The sequence below is a fragment of the Perna viridis genome, chromosome 3 (assembly GCF_037379345.1).
Source record: "Perna viridis isolate PV_CMFRI_1.1 ecotype Kerala chromosome 3, ASM3737934v1, whole genome shotgun sequence".
Taxonomy (NCBI): Eukaryota; Metazoa; Mollusca; class Bivalvia; order Mytilida; family Mytilidae; genus Perna; species Perna viridis.
In genome coordinates, this window is record NC_142447.1 from 35,039,626 (window position 1) to 35,059,074 (window position 19,449).

A 19,449-nucleotide genomic window follows, 5' to 3' on the forward strand; every position below is an offset into this window, starting at 1 on the left:
AAATGTAACAAAAAACCAACAAATTACTGGTACCAGAATCTTTTTGGATCGATAAATTAACTTTCATTGTGTCGTAAAATACAAAGTAGATTTTCGGGACTCTCTTTTCTAGGTTCTCGGAACTCTCTTGATATTTACCTTGAAAAGTGTTAGCAGTGATGTGTACGTGTAGTTGACGCATTTTTATATGATTTTCAATTATTTCAGTTTAGGGAAGCAGTTTTAAAATGTGTTCTAGCGGATGTAGCTCATTGTTTTACTTGTTAACATTCCTCATTTTGTTTCTGAATTTTCAAGCCTTAGTGACTGCAAGTGCCACAATAAAAAACATAACAGCTTCCTCTAAACCTAATGTTACTGAAGACTGTGCCCAGGGCTCAAACTGTACAAATGTTGATAAAAAGGATGACTCATTCTTTCACAAGTTGATTGACAACAAGCCCATGTTGATGAGAGCATTTTATGTTTTGTTAGCTGTTACATCAATTGTGGTCGTATACTTTGTGATAAGGGCATGGAGGTAGGTAGTTGTTATGATCTAAAATGTGTAACCTGTGTACCCGTACCACCTTTTCTTGGACCCAAATATTATTTTGCCAGTTTCTCCATTATTACTGGATACTGAAAGTTTGCATACATTTATAAAATGACAATGGTTAGGCTCGAATTAATGAGTTTTAAATTAATTTTTTTTAAATTGATTTTATTCTATTGTCTGTTTTCAAAAGGTCTAAAATATGTAACCTGAAATTCTTGTACCCAAAATCAAAGTCCAGTATTTTTGTTATCTGTACAATTTTAGTGCATATTTGACATTAGAACATCATAATATTATCAAAATTTTCTTTGACCATAAATTAAAATCGCAAAAGAAACTCTGTTTGTGAGACTTTCTTCTTCATTCTGGATAAGATCGTATCCATTCTTTGCTGGTAATGGGATTTGACACTAGATACTGTATGGAATTCAAACTTAATTACATCTTTTTTTAAAACTATCAAATCTTTGAAAACCTTATCCAAAGTCTTTTAAGGTGAAGTTTTAACCTCTTAATGATTTCGAAGAATGCAAAATTCGGACAAGAAAGTGAGAAATAGTCAATAATTAATTTGGTACTGTAACTTCCGGTTACACATTTTAGACCTTTAGAATTCAGGAAACCGATCAAACAAGAAATATTAGAAAAATATACCGTATGTTGGTGTGTATTATACGCACATTTTTACATAAAAATCATTTCCAGAACATGGGGATGCGGATTATTCATCAATACATGAGAATTGGCCACGAAATTGAAGATTTCGGTACATGAAGAGACATTGCATAATGTAAACAAACAAACCGAAAGTGACGTGTTACTGACAGAAATTTTATCCAATTATCAAATACATCTTTAAGTATTAAATTTTTAGTGATATTTACTTCAAATCATGTTCAAATGACTTAATAACATATTTCAAACAAAGGTTGTACAATATTTCCTTATATAAAGCATGGTTAGAAATTATATGAAACAACTAAAAACCAAAAAGACAATAGACAATTTTATTTGCACAAATACATTTACAGTAAATGGTTATGGCATGAACAAAAACAGAACTATGTAATATACATTACATATAAACTAAATTTATGACCATGGTGCGACGGTATAAATCTGATCAAAACAGATTAATCTATAGTTTTAACGTTATATATTAATATAATTTCTGTTAAATTAAATTGACCTTCGATTCCAACATTCATTCATGAATTTGATAGTTATTTTTAGTATTTCTATAGAGCTACTCTTTAATATATATGCTATGTCTCTTGGTGTGAGGTGAGGTTTGATGAAGAAATTAAATTATGGTTGTAACTAAAAGTAACTAATTCCTTTGTTTGTCAAACCCTCCTTTTCATATGCTTTTACAGCTGAAAATGATTATTCTCTTACTTATTTTGGTTGTTTCTTATAATTTTCTTTCATAAAAGTATGTTTTTACCCCGGTCTTGACTTTTTATGAGCAACTCGGCGGGTGTTTCTAGAAAAGCAGAGGACGCTTACCCTACCGGTGCACCTGGTCCATGCTCCCAGTTTTTAGTGGAGTCCGAGTTGCTCATTTATTTTTGTTACTTTGTATGTATGATTTTAGTTACTTTATGTTCTTTGTTGTGTATGTCTGTTTTCCGTGTCTGGTCTTTGTCCCTGGATTACATTCTTTTGATTACCGCTATAACCTTGGTTCCCTTGATTTCTCTTTTAAATGAAAAATTGTGAACTTTGAGTTACAACCAAAACTGGATATGTCCGATTTTCCCAGACTTTCGATTTTGTTTTAAAAGCCATTTCATACATCCTGTGTCAATTTTATCATGCTTCAAAGTTAAAATTATCCAATTTATGTAGCTACTGATGTTTACATGATGTTTTAGTCCGCATAGAAATTTCTTTCCTTCATATTTTCATAGGAAATACTGCATCAAGGTAAATAAATTGACTGATCAAGTGCAAAATATCGATTTTTGTGTTTTACAAAATTTAACTGCAACCTAAGTCTAAAAAACTTTTTTTCACACATTTAGACCTTCAAAATTGCAGTGCGCACAATACATAAATGTGCAATATACACACCAAAATACGGTACAGAAATGACTAGAAATGAATTGAAACGGAAATTTCCACATCTCGTGCAATTTTCAGTTCTTAACATATTGTAAGAATGAATACTTTACCTTGGTGCGGGTTACACATTTTATCCTACCTAGGTAGTCCAAATAATTGTGCAGCCTTGAGGACGAAATTTTTATTTTGTTTATTTTGCCTACCTATGTTTAAAGGGCAAAAATGTCAATTTAATAATCACCATAGTAGGCAAACTTCAAAAAAGTATCTTGACTATGAGATAGACAAAGAAAAGTTTGCTTTAATGACTAATTATGAATAGATCCATATCTTCTGAAAACTGCAGAGTTTAATACATGGACATGTATAGAATATCTAGCAGGGTGTAGAAATCCTATGCCCAACTCAAGCACCTTAATGGAAAAGCAACATTTTTTGATTAACTATCCAGTAGACAAGTTAAACATACATGTAATTGAAAACTGAAAATACATGTACAAAGTACATGAACAATTGTTTTCATAGTATTTAATAGATTTCATGATTATATTGGAATTGAGAGATCAGTGAAGTGATAATTTGTGTAAAATTGAAGTGTCAATACTAGTGTGGTCTAACATGCATAACCTGTACCCATACCAACTTTTCCCCATACCCAATAACATTTTGCTCATATTTTTATTATATTACATGTATTAGATATTTCCAGCTGAATCTACACCATTTCAATGGCTAAGTTAGAATTAATGATTTTTTTTATTTGATCTGTTTTCAAGAACTCATAATTTGGGTTGCCAATATAAAGGTCAAGTATTTTTGTTATCTGTACATTTTACAGTTTTAATCAGTCTTACGTTAGAATACAAAGTCAGGTAAAATAATCAATCCTCATTGTTATTGAAATTTGTCGGTTATTTTAAAACAGCACAGTGACATTATTGTAAAAAAAGTGACACTTACAAGAGTTAAGTATATTTTCATGTAGCTAAGTAGTAAACTCTTTTTGAAATATTTCAATCCTGGTAAAGGGGTTGTTGATTTTATTCTTATACATTTTATAGACTCAGACGAAAAAGAAGTAAATCCAGAAAATATGGCCTAATTACAGCCAGAGGAACTGATATGGAAATGGCTCCTTTGGACCAAGATGATGATGACGATGAAGACATGACTGTTTATGAAATGAATAGCCGCAAAAAATGAATTATCGTTGAAGTATTTGATGTATGTAAGTGCATTTTTCAATATTGCTTGTACAAACAAATGAATGTGATATTTTGACAATGCTCTGACATCTTGTGTTTTATTATAAGAAAGGCACTGCCTTACATGCTATTACTTCTTTTACTCTTATAATTGGAGTCAAATTTAAGCTTGGCATTGCAATTGTGGCAAGATATGACTCAACGGAAATGTGTCTACCCTTCATAACAAGTACAAATTTTACTGGGCTGTTTCACGGAATAATCAGTTGATTTTTCATTACAGAACAACACTTTTACTGAGCTGTTGTTGACCCTTCATCACAGAATATAACTTTTACTGAGCTGAGCTCTATTGTTAGCTTCTGTCAAGAAGCAAAAAATAAAAACAAAACTTTACACACCTTTTCCAAGTTGATATCAGTTATTTAGCATTATCAAAAAAAGTGTATTGAAGTTGATAGGATATGCATATTGTCATTTCATATCTTACTTTTTTACTTTCAGGTCTAAAAGTGAACATTCCACAAAAGCAAATCACATTATTTTGAACAGTTCCAGTCTGAGGAAGTTGAGTACCAGGAATACCACCTACCAGTCCTTTAAATTCAGTTACTTTGTGAGATTAATTGAAAGATGAACAAAAGATCAAAATGCAATTGCTTTTTTTTCCCCTTCTATGTTTAGTGATTTTGCTAACATGAATATACAAATCCATGAAGTATTTCAGTTTTCCATGAAGCCTAAATTTCAAGATTTATATTTATGATACCTTGATTTTGATAATAAAAGAAACCCCTAAAAATTTAATATTATAATTCAAGCAAAAAAACTTTCTATTTTGTGTGATTTTATGAAATAGAGTTTTGATTTGATAATCTACTCAATTCCACTGGTTAAAATATATTACTGACATTAAGTAAATGATTCAGTTTTTATTTATGAAGAACTTGTTATTGATATTCTCTAATTCTATATATTTATGTATGATTTATTTTTTGTTGTTATAAGTATCCTTTCATCTGTTATATTTTTTTCAAGGCTAATGGTATGTACTAAGGAATATACATGTATATCTATTATTTATAACCATATAATGGAAGAACACCATTCCAATGATTCTGATAACTTTAGTTTGAGTGATTGGGGATTCTTTGACCATGGTATAATATAATTAGTGGTTGTTTTGAAGTAAGTGCCTGATCTATCCAATAGTGATTTTTTATTTTGAAGGCGTTGAAAATTTAAATGATACTATTGCTAATATTTATAGTGCAGCTTACATTATAAATCTGATTTAGCCTTTTTTCACATGTACAGTACACATTATAACTTTTTTTTGTTGCTTCATACAAGTTATGACAGGTACAAAATTAAGAGAAACATACCTTACATTGCATACGTGTGTAAATTGTTTTACTTTTTTTTAAATCCTCATAGATCATGTCCTGGTGTGAGTCAGAGAAAAATAGAGTTTTTTTTAAGTTTTATTTGACTCTATCATGATTTTACTGTTCATAACCAAAAAAATTGTAGGAATAGTTATCAATTCACCATATTGGTAACTTCTTTTATGTTTATTTTCTCAATCAGCATTTATCCTTTTTCTTTTGATCTTACTGCCTACTATTTTTCTATATCTGGCAACTGCTGTGATACAGAAATATTATTGGTAAGGTCTATTTACAATGTCACATTAATCAAAGATAAATAGTATAATGTCAGTTTTGATCATCTCCACAGAACATCACATCTTGTCAGATCAGGCCCAATTTGATATTTCCTGTCTGTTGTTATTTTGATTTTGTATGTCTGTCAGATTGCATTTTTAATTTGCTTTTGGTGAACATTTATATTACTGTTTAATAATATTCATATAATGTTGTCATTTATTCAATATGATTCTGTTTTGTATTCTGATGTTTCTTTTTCATATCAGTATTTATATATGATCATGAAATCCATATGGTTGCCATCATTAAGAAAGGTGCTTTATTAGATTTGACTGGTCATAGGTATTAATAAATCAATGTGTAGTCAAAAACAGTAACCCTAACAAACATTACATGTATGTCACCAGCCTAAAATCAGCAGATAGTTTAAACAATGGTATACCATAGGGGACCCTTTTTATAGTATTAATCCAGTTTTTCTGTGGATGGTTTATGTTAAATAATGTATAATATTGACATTGTTATTATTAAAAAAGGAAAGTTTTGTACACAGTTTATCATTTGTGCAATATCTAACTGATGCTCATTTGACAGGGTTGAAAATCACATTTTACTTACTTATTATTTTTTTTTTCTTTTATCAAATTTCAGTTCTAGTTATTGGTAGTTTCATAATCTATATATTACCATTGTAGTTTATTTTAAATTAGTTGAACCTGAAAATCAGTGAAAATAGCCCCAGGCTAGAAACCTATTCAGGAACACTTAAAATTGATGGCTCAGTTTGTAGTGGGAAAGAATTGGCAAAGACAGTTTAAATTAGTCTAAGTAAACCATTATCTAATCAAAATATTTAAATTCAAAAGTAAATGTTCCCAAATTTTCTCTGCATCAAACAATAAAATACAACTGACATAAATTCTTTCAGTGCATTAATGGTTCTAGAATAGTAATTTTGCCATTTATAGTAATTCACACAACTTTTCATATTTTCAGTCATATTGGAATATACATGTATCTTAGTTTCATCCAAAAAAAAGTACAAACCCAAAAACAAATGATATTTGATTAACATTTACATTTTTGATATAGTTTCACAAAATGGAGTTACTAAGTCCAAAATAAGTAGAGATGTTTAAAAGCAGTCTTCTTTATTCTGTTTTGATCATTTTTGTAGGGAAACAATTATATATTTCTATACTTTTATCCCAATTACTATTTCCATCTTCCACAATTCTACACCTGACCATTGTTCAAAACCTCAATAAAGAATGAACACTGTAAATACATGATATGCTGTTGCCTGCAGATAGCAGTATTGAACTTTTCCTAACTAAAGCTTTAGCATGAAAAATACTCTTTAATACATCTGTCTTACTTGATAATTACTGTACTTTTTAGAGTTGTAATTTTTCATTTGTTTCTTCGTCTCTTGTACATATTATGCTGTTGATTCTTTACTGCTTTTTTATTAAGTCGCATAAATTCTCATTTGCAGGGATCATTTCCAAAATTTTATCGTCCTGTAGGAACACACTACATTCTATTTTCTCTTTAGATGATATTTTCTGTTCTTCCCTTTCAATATTTGTTATGTTTTCATGTTTCTGATTGTCTGAACATAAAGTACAATGCAGAGTAGATCACATTACTGTTGTAAGGTTATGAGTTTAAACTGTATATGAAAAGAAAGTTGAAGTGAATCAAAGAATGGTTTTTATTGAATTTCAGTTTTAGAATTGATATCAGTCTCCAAGACAACATAAAATGTCCAATATTGTACTTCAAAATTGGGTGATACTATCATTGATTTGTTGGCTTTAAATTGTTTCAATAAATCAAAAAGATTATTTACCGGTAGTGTAATTTTATTTTATGCTGATATTACACTGTTGTAAAGCCTAAAATTCAACTACCAGCAGGAGCTGATTGATGATTTTAGGTAAAGTGGATGGTAATGTAATTCCTTGACAAATTGTTTAGGAGTCATTTAATGAAATCACAATCCCATGTGAAAACAATAACATGTACTCTTTTTTAAAAGTAACATATTTGCCACCATATTATAATTTTCTCCAAGATGGATATCAGTGTAAAATAGAAAACTTTTATAACTGTAAGTTGGTCATTATTAATGTATAAATTATAAGTTTTGCTCTTGTTCTGTAAAATTAAATAGATTTACTAAAAAGCTTTTTTTTTTGTTTTGTACAATAAATTTATTTTATTGATTATGTCTTGTCTTTGTTATTGGCCGAGATAATTTCCTATTAATACACAATTGCACTACGATTTTCTGACTTGGAGAGTTAGTATAATTGACAAGATTTCTGTTAGATCTTGACTGGTCAAATACCTATGGAATTTATTTAGTTTTAATCTCATCCACTTATCGTAATTCAATCAATGGAAAACCCGATCTATCCCCGGAATTTAAATATTTCAGTCACTGGTTGTAAATTGCCTTACTCTGTTTATTCTCTTTTGAATAAAAACTATGTCTTACAATCAATGAAATTAGAAAATACAAATACTCTTTGCATACTTGCCTTCATATAAATGATGAAAACCCTGCTAAAATCAGAGAGGGGTCTGGGCACGAAACAAAAATAAGGAATTTGGACAACATTTGATGATGTTTCTGAGGAGCAAATCAAGCTTGTTCCATTGGACTGTTTGTTTCAAAATTATTCACTTTGCCCATAGTTGCGAGTCCTCAAGAATAAAAGGAGTACATGCATATTAAACATATACCTTGATCATTTGTAGTTTTGAATTTACACAAGTTCCTGACAATTTCTGAAAACCCAGAGAAAATTTTTCTCAACCCTGAAACCCTGAAAGAGGGCCAAAATCCTTGAGCATTGGCATGTATGTTCTGACTATACATCAGATTTTTTTAGATAAGACTGTTCATGTTGAAAATTGAACATTAAATTTGCTATAAAAAACCTTAGAAATTGTTTAAAGGATTTACAGGAGGTTTCTGGACTGGTGGATCCAGGGGGAGGAATACTTACCGATATTAAAAAATGGGGGAGGACAAGATTTTGACCTGAAGCAAAGTCACTTTTTTTGGCCCCAAATTCATACATACTTCCATACAAGAACCCTTCCATAAAAGATTCCAGCCTTTCATTGTACAGTATCTTAGATCCATCCACTCTTACTCTACTTATGTCTAACACTTGAGGAAAATGCTGATTTCTTACTCCTATCAAGTTTATCATTTGGACATCAAGAAATGTTTTTTTCTTACCCTTTTTGACTCCTAATTCTTAGGTTTTACCCTTGTCGTGCTACGTCCGGACCTGTTCTGGATTGGACCATGTTCCCCTTTATCGGTTCTGGCAGTGTAAATCTGAGTTTAGGAAAGCGCAATCTGTGTCCATTTGCAAGCAGCATGACTGTGCTGTCGAAAAAAATTAGTTTTTTTTTCGGGGGTAGGGTTCACTTCTCGGACCCTCGCCAGAGCAGAATTAATCTGTAGTACTCTATTTCGCCTGGAAACTTAATAAGAATGATGTCTGTCACCACCATTTCGATGACAACCCCTTGTATTGACTACTTCTGGTTAATGGACGAAAGAGGCCAAAAATTGGAAAAAAAATCCTCATTTTTTCACACGAATGACTCTTCAGGGAGCTCCCAACTCCCCACTCATGACTGTGACACACTTTATTTGGCTTCAGTAGCCTTCACAGTCTTCAGGCTGTAGGATGAATGTGCTTTAATTCCCGATTTGTCCCTGTTTAACCCCACAGGTATCAAATAACGACAAGAAATGGACAAAAATGACCACTTTTGAGTGACAGACCCATTTTCACGTGTTGGCCCAACCTCTCACCTGAACACTTTTCTGGATACAAAGAGGTCTTCAGATGTCAACAGCATAATACCATTATATTACCACAAATTTGTAATCAAATCTTGTAAATCTTTGTGAAGATCAACACTTTAATTATTCAAGATATGAAAATGAGATGTTCTCATTTGTTTTGTTGATGTGTTTGGTTTTTTCATTATTGGAGTTGTCAGCAAAATGCTAAAATATAAAATCTTGTAAAAACAAAAATGCATAGTTCAGGATTCTGCAGGGTTGGAAGCTTTTTTCAAATTGCTGAAGAAATACACTGAACTTGCATAGCTTTATCTTTTTTTATGAAATATCTTTTGGGGCCATTAGATCTTTCTTTTTGTGTTTTATTTTCTTACAGATCCTTTAATGCTGATTATATGAAACTAAATGTCTCAGGATAACTTGACGATGATCAACACATTGCCATAACTTTGTAAAATCTGGATGATACAAGACATATTGGTACAAAATAATACATGGTTTTCATAGTCCAATGCTCATTAATTCAGTCAAATATCAAGGAGTATCATGAATTTGAACTGAAAGTTTTTTTTGTCATATTAGAGAAGAAATAATCATATAAGGTATGGTGTTGTACTTACTTACACACTGGTTGGCCCTAAAGTTCAGGTTTTTTACTTGGGCAATGCTTGGTAGAAAATAATAATACCAAAAAGCAGGAATGTTAAATTTTTGCCTTTCAAGGACAGTAACTCTTAACAAGGCGTTGTCAACAATTTTTCCTCACAAAGACTTTGGTTGTACTCCTCATTAGGATCAACTCATCAATTTAAAGTTTATTTTTGTTTTCAAAATATTTGCTGGTAAAAACAATTTTTCACCTTTCAAGGACAACAACTCTTAACAAGAGTTGTCAGACAACTTATATCCCCACAGACTTTTGAAAGTCTTATAAGGATTATTTCAGCAATTCTGTTTCTGTCATATTTTTACAAGGGCAGTAACTCTAACAGTCATCAGAAAAACTTTGATCCCTGGCAGAATTTAGTAGGACTTATAATAAAGATCACTTCCGCTATCGAGATAATTCAGCTAACTCCAAGTTTTAGAGATGTATGCCAAACACCTTTGATTGACCCCTTTGTTCTATTTTTAGCAACAAGGGCCTTGTTTTTTCCACAGATCAAAATCCCCACATCTTATATATGCAGAATACCCTAAGGAATATTCATACTAAGTTTGGTTCTAATTGGTCTGCTAGTTTCAGAAGACTTGAAAAAAAACTTCCAACTCCTATGTTCTATTTTTAGTAATAGAGGCCATATTTATGATAGGTAAAAAATCTCCTACCAATTCTATGCAGGATACCCCAAGAAATATTCATACCAAGTTTGGTTGTAATTGGTCCAAGAGTGTCAGAGGATAGTTCTGTAATATTGTTAATGACAACAGACACCAAGTGATGGCAAAAGCTAAAAGTAATAGCATGCCAAATTTAAAGTCCAGTAATCTCTACAGATGTGAAAATAAAAAGACCACAAAAGAATTCAATACCCCTATTCATTAAGCAAATCCTGAAACTTGGTTGCTAAAATTACCCGTTATACGGTATAAAAAGACCAAGCCCATGACCAAGGCCAGGTGAGCTAAAAAAGGTGGGCAATGTGAAACTTCGAAGCCAAACTGTGATCAGAGACTGAAGTTTATTCAGAAGCACTATTATTGACTGTCACTGTCAATGTTTATTTCTTTCCCTTTCCTTTAGGAGCTCCCTTTCCTGCTGGCTTTTTGGGTTTCTTATCTGCCTTTACCTGGAAAATAAATTAAACAAATAAGATTAATTTATAGCAGTCTCATTGAACATATGTCTTTTTTATTGGTATTTTTAACATTTGATTCAAGTTTATCTACATAAAACACAAAACTACAAGAGTACCCTTTAAAAGCTGAGGTACAAATTTTATACTATGACTACACAACAAAATAATCTTGTTTATTCCTTTTTCTACCTGATTCTTCACTTTTACAAGTATTAACTTTAAATGGCAATCATCGACACACTTCTTCATTTATTGTTATTGCATTATCAACTAAAACCAAAGATACATACCCCTCTCTTCTCACTAACAACACCAGTTCTAGCCTCAACTCTTCTCTTTTCGATTTCTTTAGCAGCTTTATTCATTACTTTAGCATATGGATTGAGACGATTCATTACACGTTGGTTCTTTAATGGATTCTTCTTCAAAACTCTTCTCTTATTTTCACGTCTGTAATGAACATATTAAAAATCACCATGACATGTTAGAAATTCATTTAACATACAGGAAATTGATAGTGAAAAGCAACTAAATTGCTTAAAACATGTGTCCCATTGATATAAGTCCATATACCAAATTTAAAGTCAATCCATCAATTGGGAGTCAAGAAAATTACTACAAATTTTGATTTTAAGTAGAATCCAATATTCCCCATAATGTAAACTGTGAAATTAGCAGAATTTAAGATTTTTGTGGTAAGAATTAAACAGTTGTGAATATATTCTTTGTGCATTAATTCCCATTAAGGAACCATCACAAATTTAAAAACTGCCTAAAAGTACACTGTCCACCAACTTCGTGATAATTTACTGTATACAGCAGGGGTATAAACATTATTAAACCAGACTTCACAAAATTCCATGAATCTAATTTTTTTTTAACAATTAAGCGAATTACTTACAGGTATAAAAGTTGTGTAGTACTCCTACTGAAGTATAATACTGATTTTGAAAATTTCTGTAGCTTTGAATAAGAAAAATAAAATCTAGCATACTTACATTGGTGCTCTTAATGCGAGTTGTATTTCATCACTCTTCAATAATCTTGATAAATCTGTTGTTGTCATTTTGTGCATAGGTAAACTGAAATAGATTATAAAAATATTTCCAAGTTTTCATCAACAAAAAATTCTTATTGTTCTAGCATTACTCCTATATAATTAAGAAGTAAGAACCATTCATCAATTTCCTTTTTAAGTTAGAATGAGAAGTCAGTGAGGCCAACATATGATCACAGAAGTCATAAACACGGACCAATGGCAACTCATCATTCTTCAATAGGTTAAGAACTCCTAAATTAGAGCGAATGACTCTCATATATTCACAAGTCAAAAATCTTATTGCTCTTTTGAAAGGATTTAATAAGAACTAGATGTAACCTGTAAAAGGAAGAAGTTAAATATATTGACATTTTTGAAAAATAATTATGCCTTTAACAGTTATACATCAACTAGGATTCAATATTTTTCTTCATAATAAATAGGGCAAAATTTTAAAGGTATGACCTACAAACCAATGAACATTTTAATATTTTTGTAAAGATTTAACACTACAAGTCAAGATCCTTACTCTGTTTTACAGGACAACTTCCTGTCAGACTGAAATTGGGTTTTCAGTGCTTTAAAGGTCAAAGGTTAAATTTGTATTGATTACTGCTATGAAGACTTTGTTAAGTGAGCTTTTTACACTACTGTTAATTTGTCGTAACTTTGTACTTAATTTTTTCCCCCAGTAATCTGTTACAGGGACACAAATCTCACTTGTAACGCTAAAGGCCAACAAATTATAACAATCTATACATAAATACACATCTATGTAATCAAAATGAACAAAAAAATGATAATTAAACATCCAAATATCTGACTTACTTGTAATCAGCTTTTTCTTGTGAAGATTTTCTCCATGTACCATATAATCCATCTAATTTTGAAAATGCTGATTCAGTCCAAATACAAAATCTTCCAACATGACCACCGGGGGCCACTTTTAAAAGATTCAATGCTTGTACATTTATTAGTGTAATTCCTGGAATTAAAAATGAACTGGTTAGTGCATGTAAAAACACTGAAAGCATACATGTCACATTTACAATATAAACAAGAATGCAAGTCAGACGAGCCTATGAAAAGTCACAGTGATCAGAAACACGGACCAAAGGCTAATCATCATTCTTTATTATGTCAGTAATCAAGGTATCTGTGTAATAACCGATATATGAATATGGGTTGACATCACTGCAGGTTTAAATCAAATTTTACTTTTACAGACTTAAATATATTAACATTATATCAAGACCATTCTACATGCTCTATGGCATAATAAGTGCTTCACTTGAAAAATGGGAAACACCTCCAGCACTACGCAAGTTGAGGGAAACTCCAGTGTAAGTAGGTCTTTGCTTACAAGTCACTTTATGCAATCTTTCATTTTCAAATTCTTACATCCTAGAAAATTTCCTGATAGAAGTTGAACTTCTAAGCAAACAGGGGATAAAAGGGGGAATTTCAGGGGAAAAGATTAATGGTCGCCCACTCGCCAATGGTGACCAGAAATGTGCCTGGAAGACTATCTTTTTCAGTTTTAGTAGCCCAGCTGGCGAATTGCAAATTTTTTTCTATCGTAAACAGAAGTTGTGGTCAGAATTTGAACTGGTTACCATTCGATCGGAAACATTGCGTCCCAAGTTAAATTTTATTAGTAACCAGTTCTGATAATACGGAAATCCTTTACAACCGATGTCGGTTACTTATTTAGAATTGCTTATCCGGTATTTTGTAAAATGTGGAATTTTATTTCTGGGAAATTTTGTCTGAAAAAGTCTAGGCTACAAACTTTTTTTCTGGGCTAATTAATTTTACAGTTTAGTAGCCCAGGTGGCTACTGGCCTCAAAAAGTTAATCTTGGCCCCTGGATTTATCAAGAAAAGGGATTTCTAGAGCACTTTCACATACTTCAACATTAATTTTTTCTTTTATTGAACTATGCCAGAAAATGTTTCAGGTTTATCAGTCAACTGCCAAAGGCTTTAAATTTACATCAGTTTAAATGAACAATTAAAACAAAACTGTCAACTAAAAAAAGTACCAGTGGTCAGTCAAAGCCTGTATAACGTCAATGTACAATCAGAAACACGGACCAAAGGCTATTCATCACACCACAGTGTAATAAAAGATAGAACTCAAAGGCAGCAATTTTCATCCTAAAATACAAACCAGGTATATTTCTGAAAGCTCTTGTTATTCCATTATCTTTATTGTATATTACTAATGGTCCTCTTCTCATTATTCTTCGTCTGTTTCTCATTTTACCTTTACCAGCACGGAATCTTTTGGAGTTAATAACCTGTTAATTATTGAGGACATCTTTCAACATAAAACTAAAATACAACGATAAACTTGACAGCATTGTACTCAACAAGGCAAAATTTGAAGCAGTTTATATGCTTCTGAAGATGGTGAACAGCAACGGTAATAGTTTTGGAAAGTGTTCGAGCTATGTCCTCCTAACAAGTACAACATATTTTCTTATGAAGGGCTTATCATTTTTTTTCTTGAAAAGAAGCTAGACAAGTAAGTAGTTTATCACGGTACTTTATGTCAAATAACCTTTTGTATATCATTCCAGGCTTTCACTTTTTTCAACAGTGCAACTGCTTCTTTGGTCTTCTTGTATTCTTCAATTTTGTCACTGACCACAAGGGGAACCTCTGGTAATTCTTCAATTCTGTGTCCTGTTGAAGGTAACAACAAATTAGGAAGTTGCCTAATAAATAACTTTATTTTTTTTTAATTTTTTAAGATAGGCAGGGCTCAAATTTCGAAGTGTTTGAAATGCCTGGATCTCCATTCCCACTAATTTTGTGCTGGCTTGTGATTTCTAATTTCATAATTTTTCTGCAGCTCATTTTTTTTAAGACCTGAGAAATACACAGTTATCTTAGCAGTGATAGCTAGAGTTTTAGTAACCTGTAGTCTCCTTGTAATGAGAATTGGTATATAGTTATGAGGGATGAAGTATGAAAATAACAAAAATCTTACCTTTAGACATAACAAGAGCAGGAACACCAGTGGCTGCAATGGCAGAGCAGATGGCATATCTCTTCTGATTTATATTGATCTTCCTGTGCCATCTTCTCCATGTCTTGGTTGGAGCAAACATACGACCTCCACGACACATATTTCCAAAGGCTCCCTGACCTGATCTATGTGTACCACCACCTCTGACTCTGGGAATACGAGCTACTGCTCTACCTGTACCCCAGGACTCGGCTGATGTCTGGTGACCTGAGAAGAGATTTAACAAGAATTAGTACTTAAAGGGGAAAAAATCATGTTCGTTTCATGATATCCAACCTGCCTGGAAAACCAAATTCAGACAATCAGAGTTTGTTCAAATAAATTATTTCAAATTCAGATTTAGATTAGCCTGGTAAAATGACAGCTCCCAGTAGAGGAGTCAAAAGTATGGGAGCTAGCCAAGTTCTATTACAAGTGTATTACAATTATTATTCAATGAAACTAGTCAATAATAAGAAAAAATCAGTTGTATCTTCCACTAATTCCTTGGACATACAGTGTGGGAAACCATTTTTCCCCCAACTAGCCGTTCTGGCTAGTGGAATATTGGTCTTGCTAGCCAAATAGAAATTTAACTAGCCAATTTTTCTGGGTTTTTTTTCTCTTGGATTTGATTATGTTCTGCCTTTCTTTTTCTTTTTTCAATTATCTTTTCATTTGATTTTAAATTTATCAAAAACTTTTTCCATTTTCGAATATTCCCTCCCATAAAAGTTTTTCATGTACTTTACAGTAACAAAATGAGTACTCCATTTCTGAACTCATATTTTAAAAATAAAATTATATTTCAACAGATTCATCAAATGAAGCAAGAAAATGTTCATCATTTGCTTCTTGTTCATTTTTATTTTGACAATAAACAACTAATTTGCTAGATAACAAATCTTAAATTACCAAGATAATTTTGTTTGAATACTAATACGAGATTGCGACCGTCGCATAGGTTTTGGCACATCCTGTTTACCGGAAATTAAAATGGCATATTGTAAACAATGCTTTAAAAGTCAATAAAATTGTGCATATCATGCCAAATTCACTTGACATATTCAAGCTAAACTTCTTAAAATGTAAGGAACATATTTTTAATGTATGATGTTAAGGGATGTTTAACTAAATAACCATGTTGGCTGGTTAATTTCCTTGAAACTTGCCAACAAATGATGGTCACCAAATTGACGAGTGTAAGCTAATGAGAACTCGCCAAAATACACATCTACTCGTATTTGGCAAGATAGCGAGCGGTGGTTCCCACACTGACATATCAGTGTTCTAGGTTTCCACTTTTCCGTCACCTGGGGCAAATGCAATTCTAGTGTTGTAAAATTGTTTCCCTTTGGCAAGTAGAAGACTTGAATTGTTGAAAGGATTTGTCTTAAAAATAAACTTCAACTGTGGAAGAGTTAATTTTCATTTCATTTTCCCATGGAAACCTACATGTTAAGTTTTGAAAAATCCTGGAACACTGCCTATATTGCCAATATAAAACTTTTTTTTATCAAAGTATGAGGAACAAATTAATTAATTTGCCGTTGTTCTTAATTAACTGAAAATAAATACAACGAAGGCTTATCACTACACAAATTTCATTATAGAATGTGAAGTAATAAAAACTTTTAACTTATAGACAACCTACGAGTAAACAAATAGATATAATTACCTGCTTTCTCACTAACAGCATACGGCTGTCTGGAGTTAAATTTCATTTGGGCATGAACAAAGTTCACAATATCAGGTCTAATAGGAGCCCTGAAGACTGCTGGGAGAGTGACATTAGACCCAGATGACTCGCCTTTATCACTGTAAACAGATATCAACGGCCTTGCTGCCGCAGCCTGTTGAAGAAAAAAAAAAATCCTGATTACTTCAAGTCACTACACTTCTATATGTTGTTATAGACAATATTAAGTCGAAAATTTCATGACCAAAGTAGATACCTTGATCTACTGGTCAGAAAATATGTAGAAAGCTTTTATATAGATCCCTCGTCATCTATGATGCTAGGTTTCTCTGTCGTTATAAGACTTATTTTGTATGGCACACCATTCTGAGCCCTATCAACCATATCAATATCCAAATAAAAAAGATAAGGGTTGCAGGATCAGGAAAAATTAATACTAATGTAATGTAGAAACTTAAAATGCTGCACGACTGATTGTTTGGGTTTAACACCCGAGCAGTAATATTTCAGCTATATTCAGGCGATGAACATGAAATGGATGATAAAATGAACATATGATGATTATGAAATGAAAAAAGAGGGACGGGCACAAGGATAACAGTCGACAAATTTTGATTGTCACTAGAAAAAGGGAGGGATGGGTATGGTCAGGCAATTTAGCCTCCTGTGGCAAACGCAAAGGTTCCTTCTCCTATCGAATACCACAGCAGGGTTATTTCCCGTGTGAAAAACATGGCATCTTTCCCAACACGGTGTACCACTATGGTTTTAAGTCAGGTTTTCCGTATTGTAGCCCGACGACCCCACAAGGGTCTAAAATTTAGTCATAGATTTACCATATAACATGCCAAGGTTACCCCTAGTTCTGTAATATGAAACCAAGCATTTTATGTTTATCTTTCATGTTTTCATCAGATATTTTCATTTTTTGTTTATAGTCAAAATGTGAGGTTTTATCATTGGACCTTAATTTCAAGGTGTAAAAATCAACTTTAAATTCTGACATTTTAAGAATATTTTTTCAACAAAACTATATAATTACAAGAAAAGAAGTTATATTTATCCCAACAAACCTTGTTTGGAAGATAATATTCCCATATTAAAACATGAACTGGCCTAGAAGCCGACATCTTGTTATGTTACGGTTAACTGCATTTTCGGAGTCATATGGTGGAACGAATTTTTATCATTTAAATGTTTAATTTTTTTTTTCCCATTTCAAAAGCAATGATCACAAAAAATTATGAAAACATTTATTTTTGTAATTTTATTATACTACTTTCATACTCACCACATAATTTTCAAATATATTTTATCTTTGACAAAATGATGTGTGAATAAATTTCGTTGCGCCATTAAAAATCCTAAATATTTGCTGATTGCTATTCGGAAATATGCTCCTCAGGACTTATCGTTTCTGGTGTTTATGGAATTTACATCTGCTGATTTAAAAGCAATTTTGGATGTTTTTAATGGAATTTCTGCATCTGGTAAGAAATTTATTTTACAGCCACGTCTTTCAACTTTGTACTTTAATCATTCTTAAATATTTTTATTTGATATTTATCTAGACAAAAACATCCCATAGGTCAATTCGCCGGAACGTTACTCCCGCAATGTGGCGTCGAATGATAAAACCTCGCATTTTGACTATAAACAAAAAATGAAAATATCCAATGAAAACATGAAAGATACACATAAAATGTGTGGTTTCATGTTATAAAACTAGGTTACCCCATTCCACCACCTAGGGCACAAAACCCAGTTGCTCTGTAGCCCCTGGCTATGGTTTGAGCACTATTAAGTTGCCTTTCACGACAAGCTTAGCCCTGCTGCAGGCCTATTCTTTTGACACCTGAAACTGCACAGGGCCTTATGATGCTGCAAAAATTAAAATGAACAGATGAATTCGTATGGGATCCATTCTTCTCCATTTAAGGCAGATTTGATGGAATTGAATGATTGGTGGACCTGGCAGTAACAGTAGAATCAGACGAAATTTTCCAATACTCCCAAATCCATACAAAAAAAGATATATCCAGCCTGTGAGTGTGATCTTCTAAGACTACAATACTTTCTTTTCAAGTTTTAGAACGAGAACACAACTCAACATGGGCTGTACGAACAAATCTGTAAGTATCGAATTAAAAACTTCACTTCAGATTTTTTATGTTGGGGCAAAATCAGACAACTGCATGGCACGTGTTTAATGAACTCTCCCACTTTTCTCAGCATAATGATTATTACTTCAGTAAATTTTCCAAACACAGTTTATCTAAAATGGCAAATATTAAATGAACTTCAATCATAAGCATGAACTTATAAGTTCAAGACTAAAAAAAGGAAATATAAACAATACCATTCTTGATTTTTAGATGAGAGAGAATAAAAACGTGGTCTCTCGCCGGGACGTGGATTAAAAAGGAAGAGGAAGAATATATCAAGGTTGAACAATAATGTGAGCTTGTCGGTCTGTTAAATGTTTATCATCAACTTTGGATTAATTCATAAATTTTGGTGTCATATCAGAGGCTTAAGGTGAAAAGAGCATCACTTAAAAAGTAACCGCATGTAGA

General features: G+C 32.1%; 2 protein-coding genes across 3 annotated transcripts; one reads left to right on the forward strand and one right to left on the reverse strand.

The window, feature by feature from the left end:
- Positions 1-136: 136 nt before the first annotated feature.
- LOC148622016 (membrane protein FAM174-like) lies at positions 137-7,714 on the forward strand. 2 transcript variants are annotated; one of them, XM_088571497.1, is made up of 3 exons: positions 137-520; positions 3,667-3,833; positions 4,315-7,714. In XM_088571497.1, the coding sequence occupies exons 1-2, from the start codon at positions 228-230 to the stop codon at positions 3,806-3,808; spliced, it is 435 nt and encodes a 144-aa protein (XP_088427623.1). In that variant the 5' UTR covers positions 137-227; the 3' UTR covers positions 3,809-3,833; positions 4,315-7,714. The 2 variants fall into 2 exon arrangements, with proteins under 2 accessions (XP_088427623.1, XP_088427624.1); XM_088571498.1 differs by having other exon boundaries at positions 3,667-3,829.
- Positions 7,715-10,984: 3,270 nt separating this feature from the next.
- LOC148622017 (large ribosomal subunit protein uL4A-like) lies at positions 10,985-19,386 on the reverse strand. The gene is made up of 9 exons (XM_088571496.1): positions 19,233-19,386; positions 16,853-17,027; positions 15,157-15,402; positions 14,725-14,849; positions 14,332-14,461; positions 12,988-13,144; positions 12,119-12,202; positions 11,411-11,570; positions 10,985-11,111 (listed from the first exon to the last, which is right to left on the reverse strand). Exons 1-9 carry the CDS (start codon positions 19,233-19,235, stop codon positions 11,043-11,045), a joined length of 1,149 nt encoding a protein of 382 aa, XP_088427622.1. The 5' UTR covers positions 19,236-19,386; the 3' UTR covers positions 10,985-11,042.
- Between the last annotated feature and the right edge of the window lie 63 nt (positions 19,387-19,449).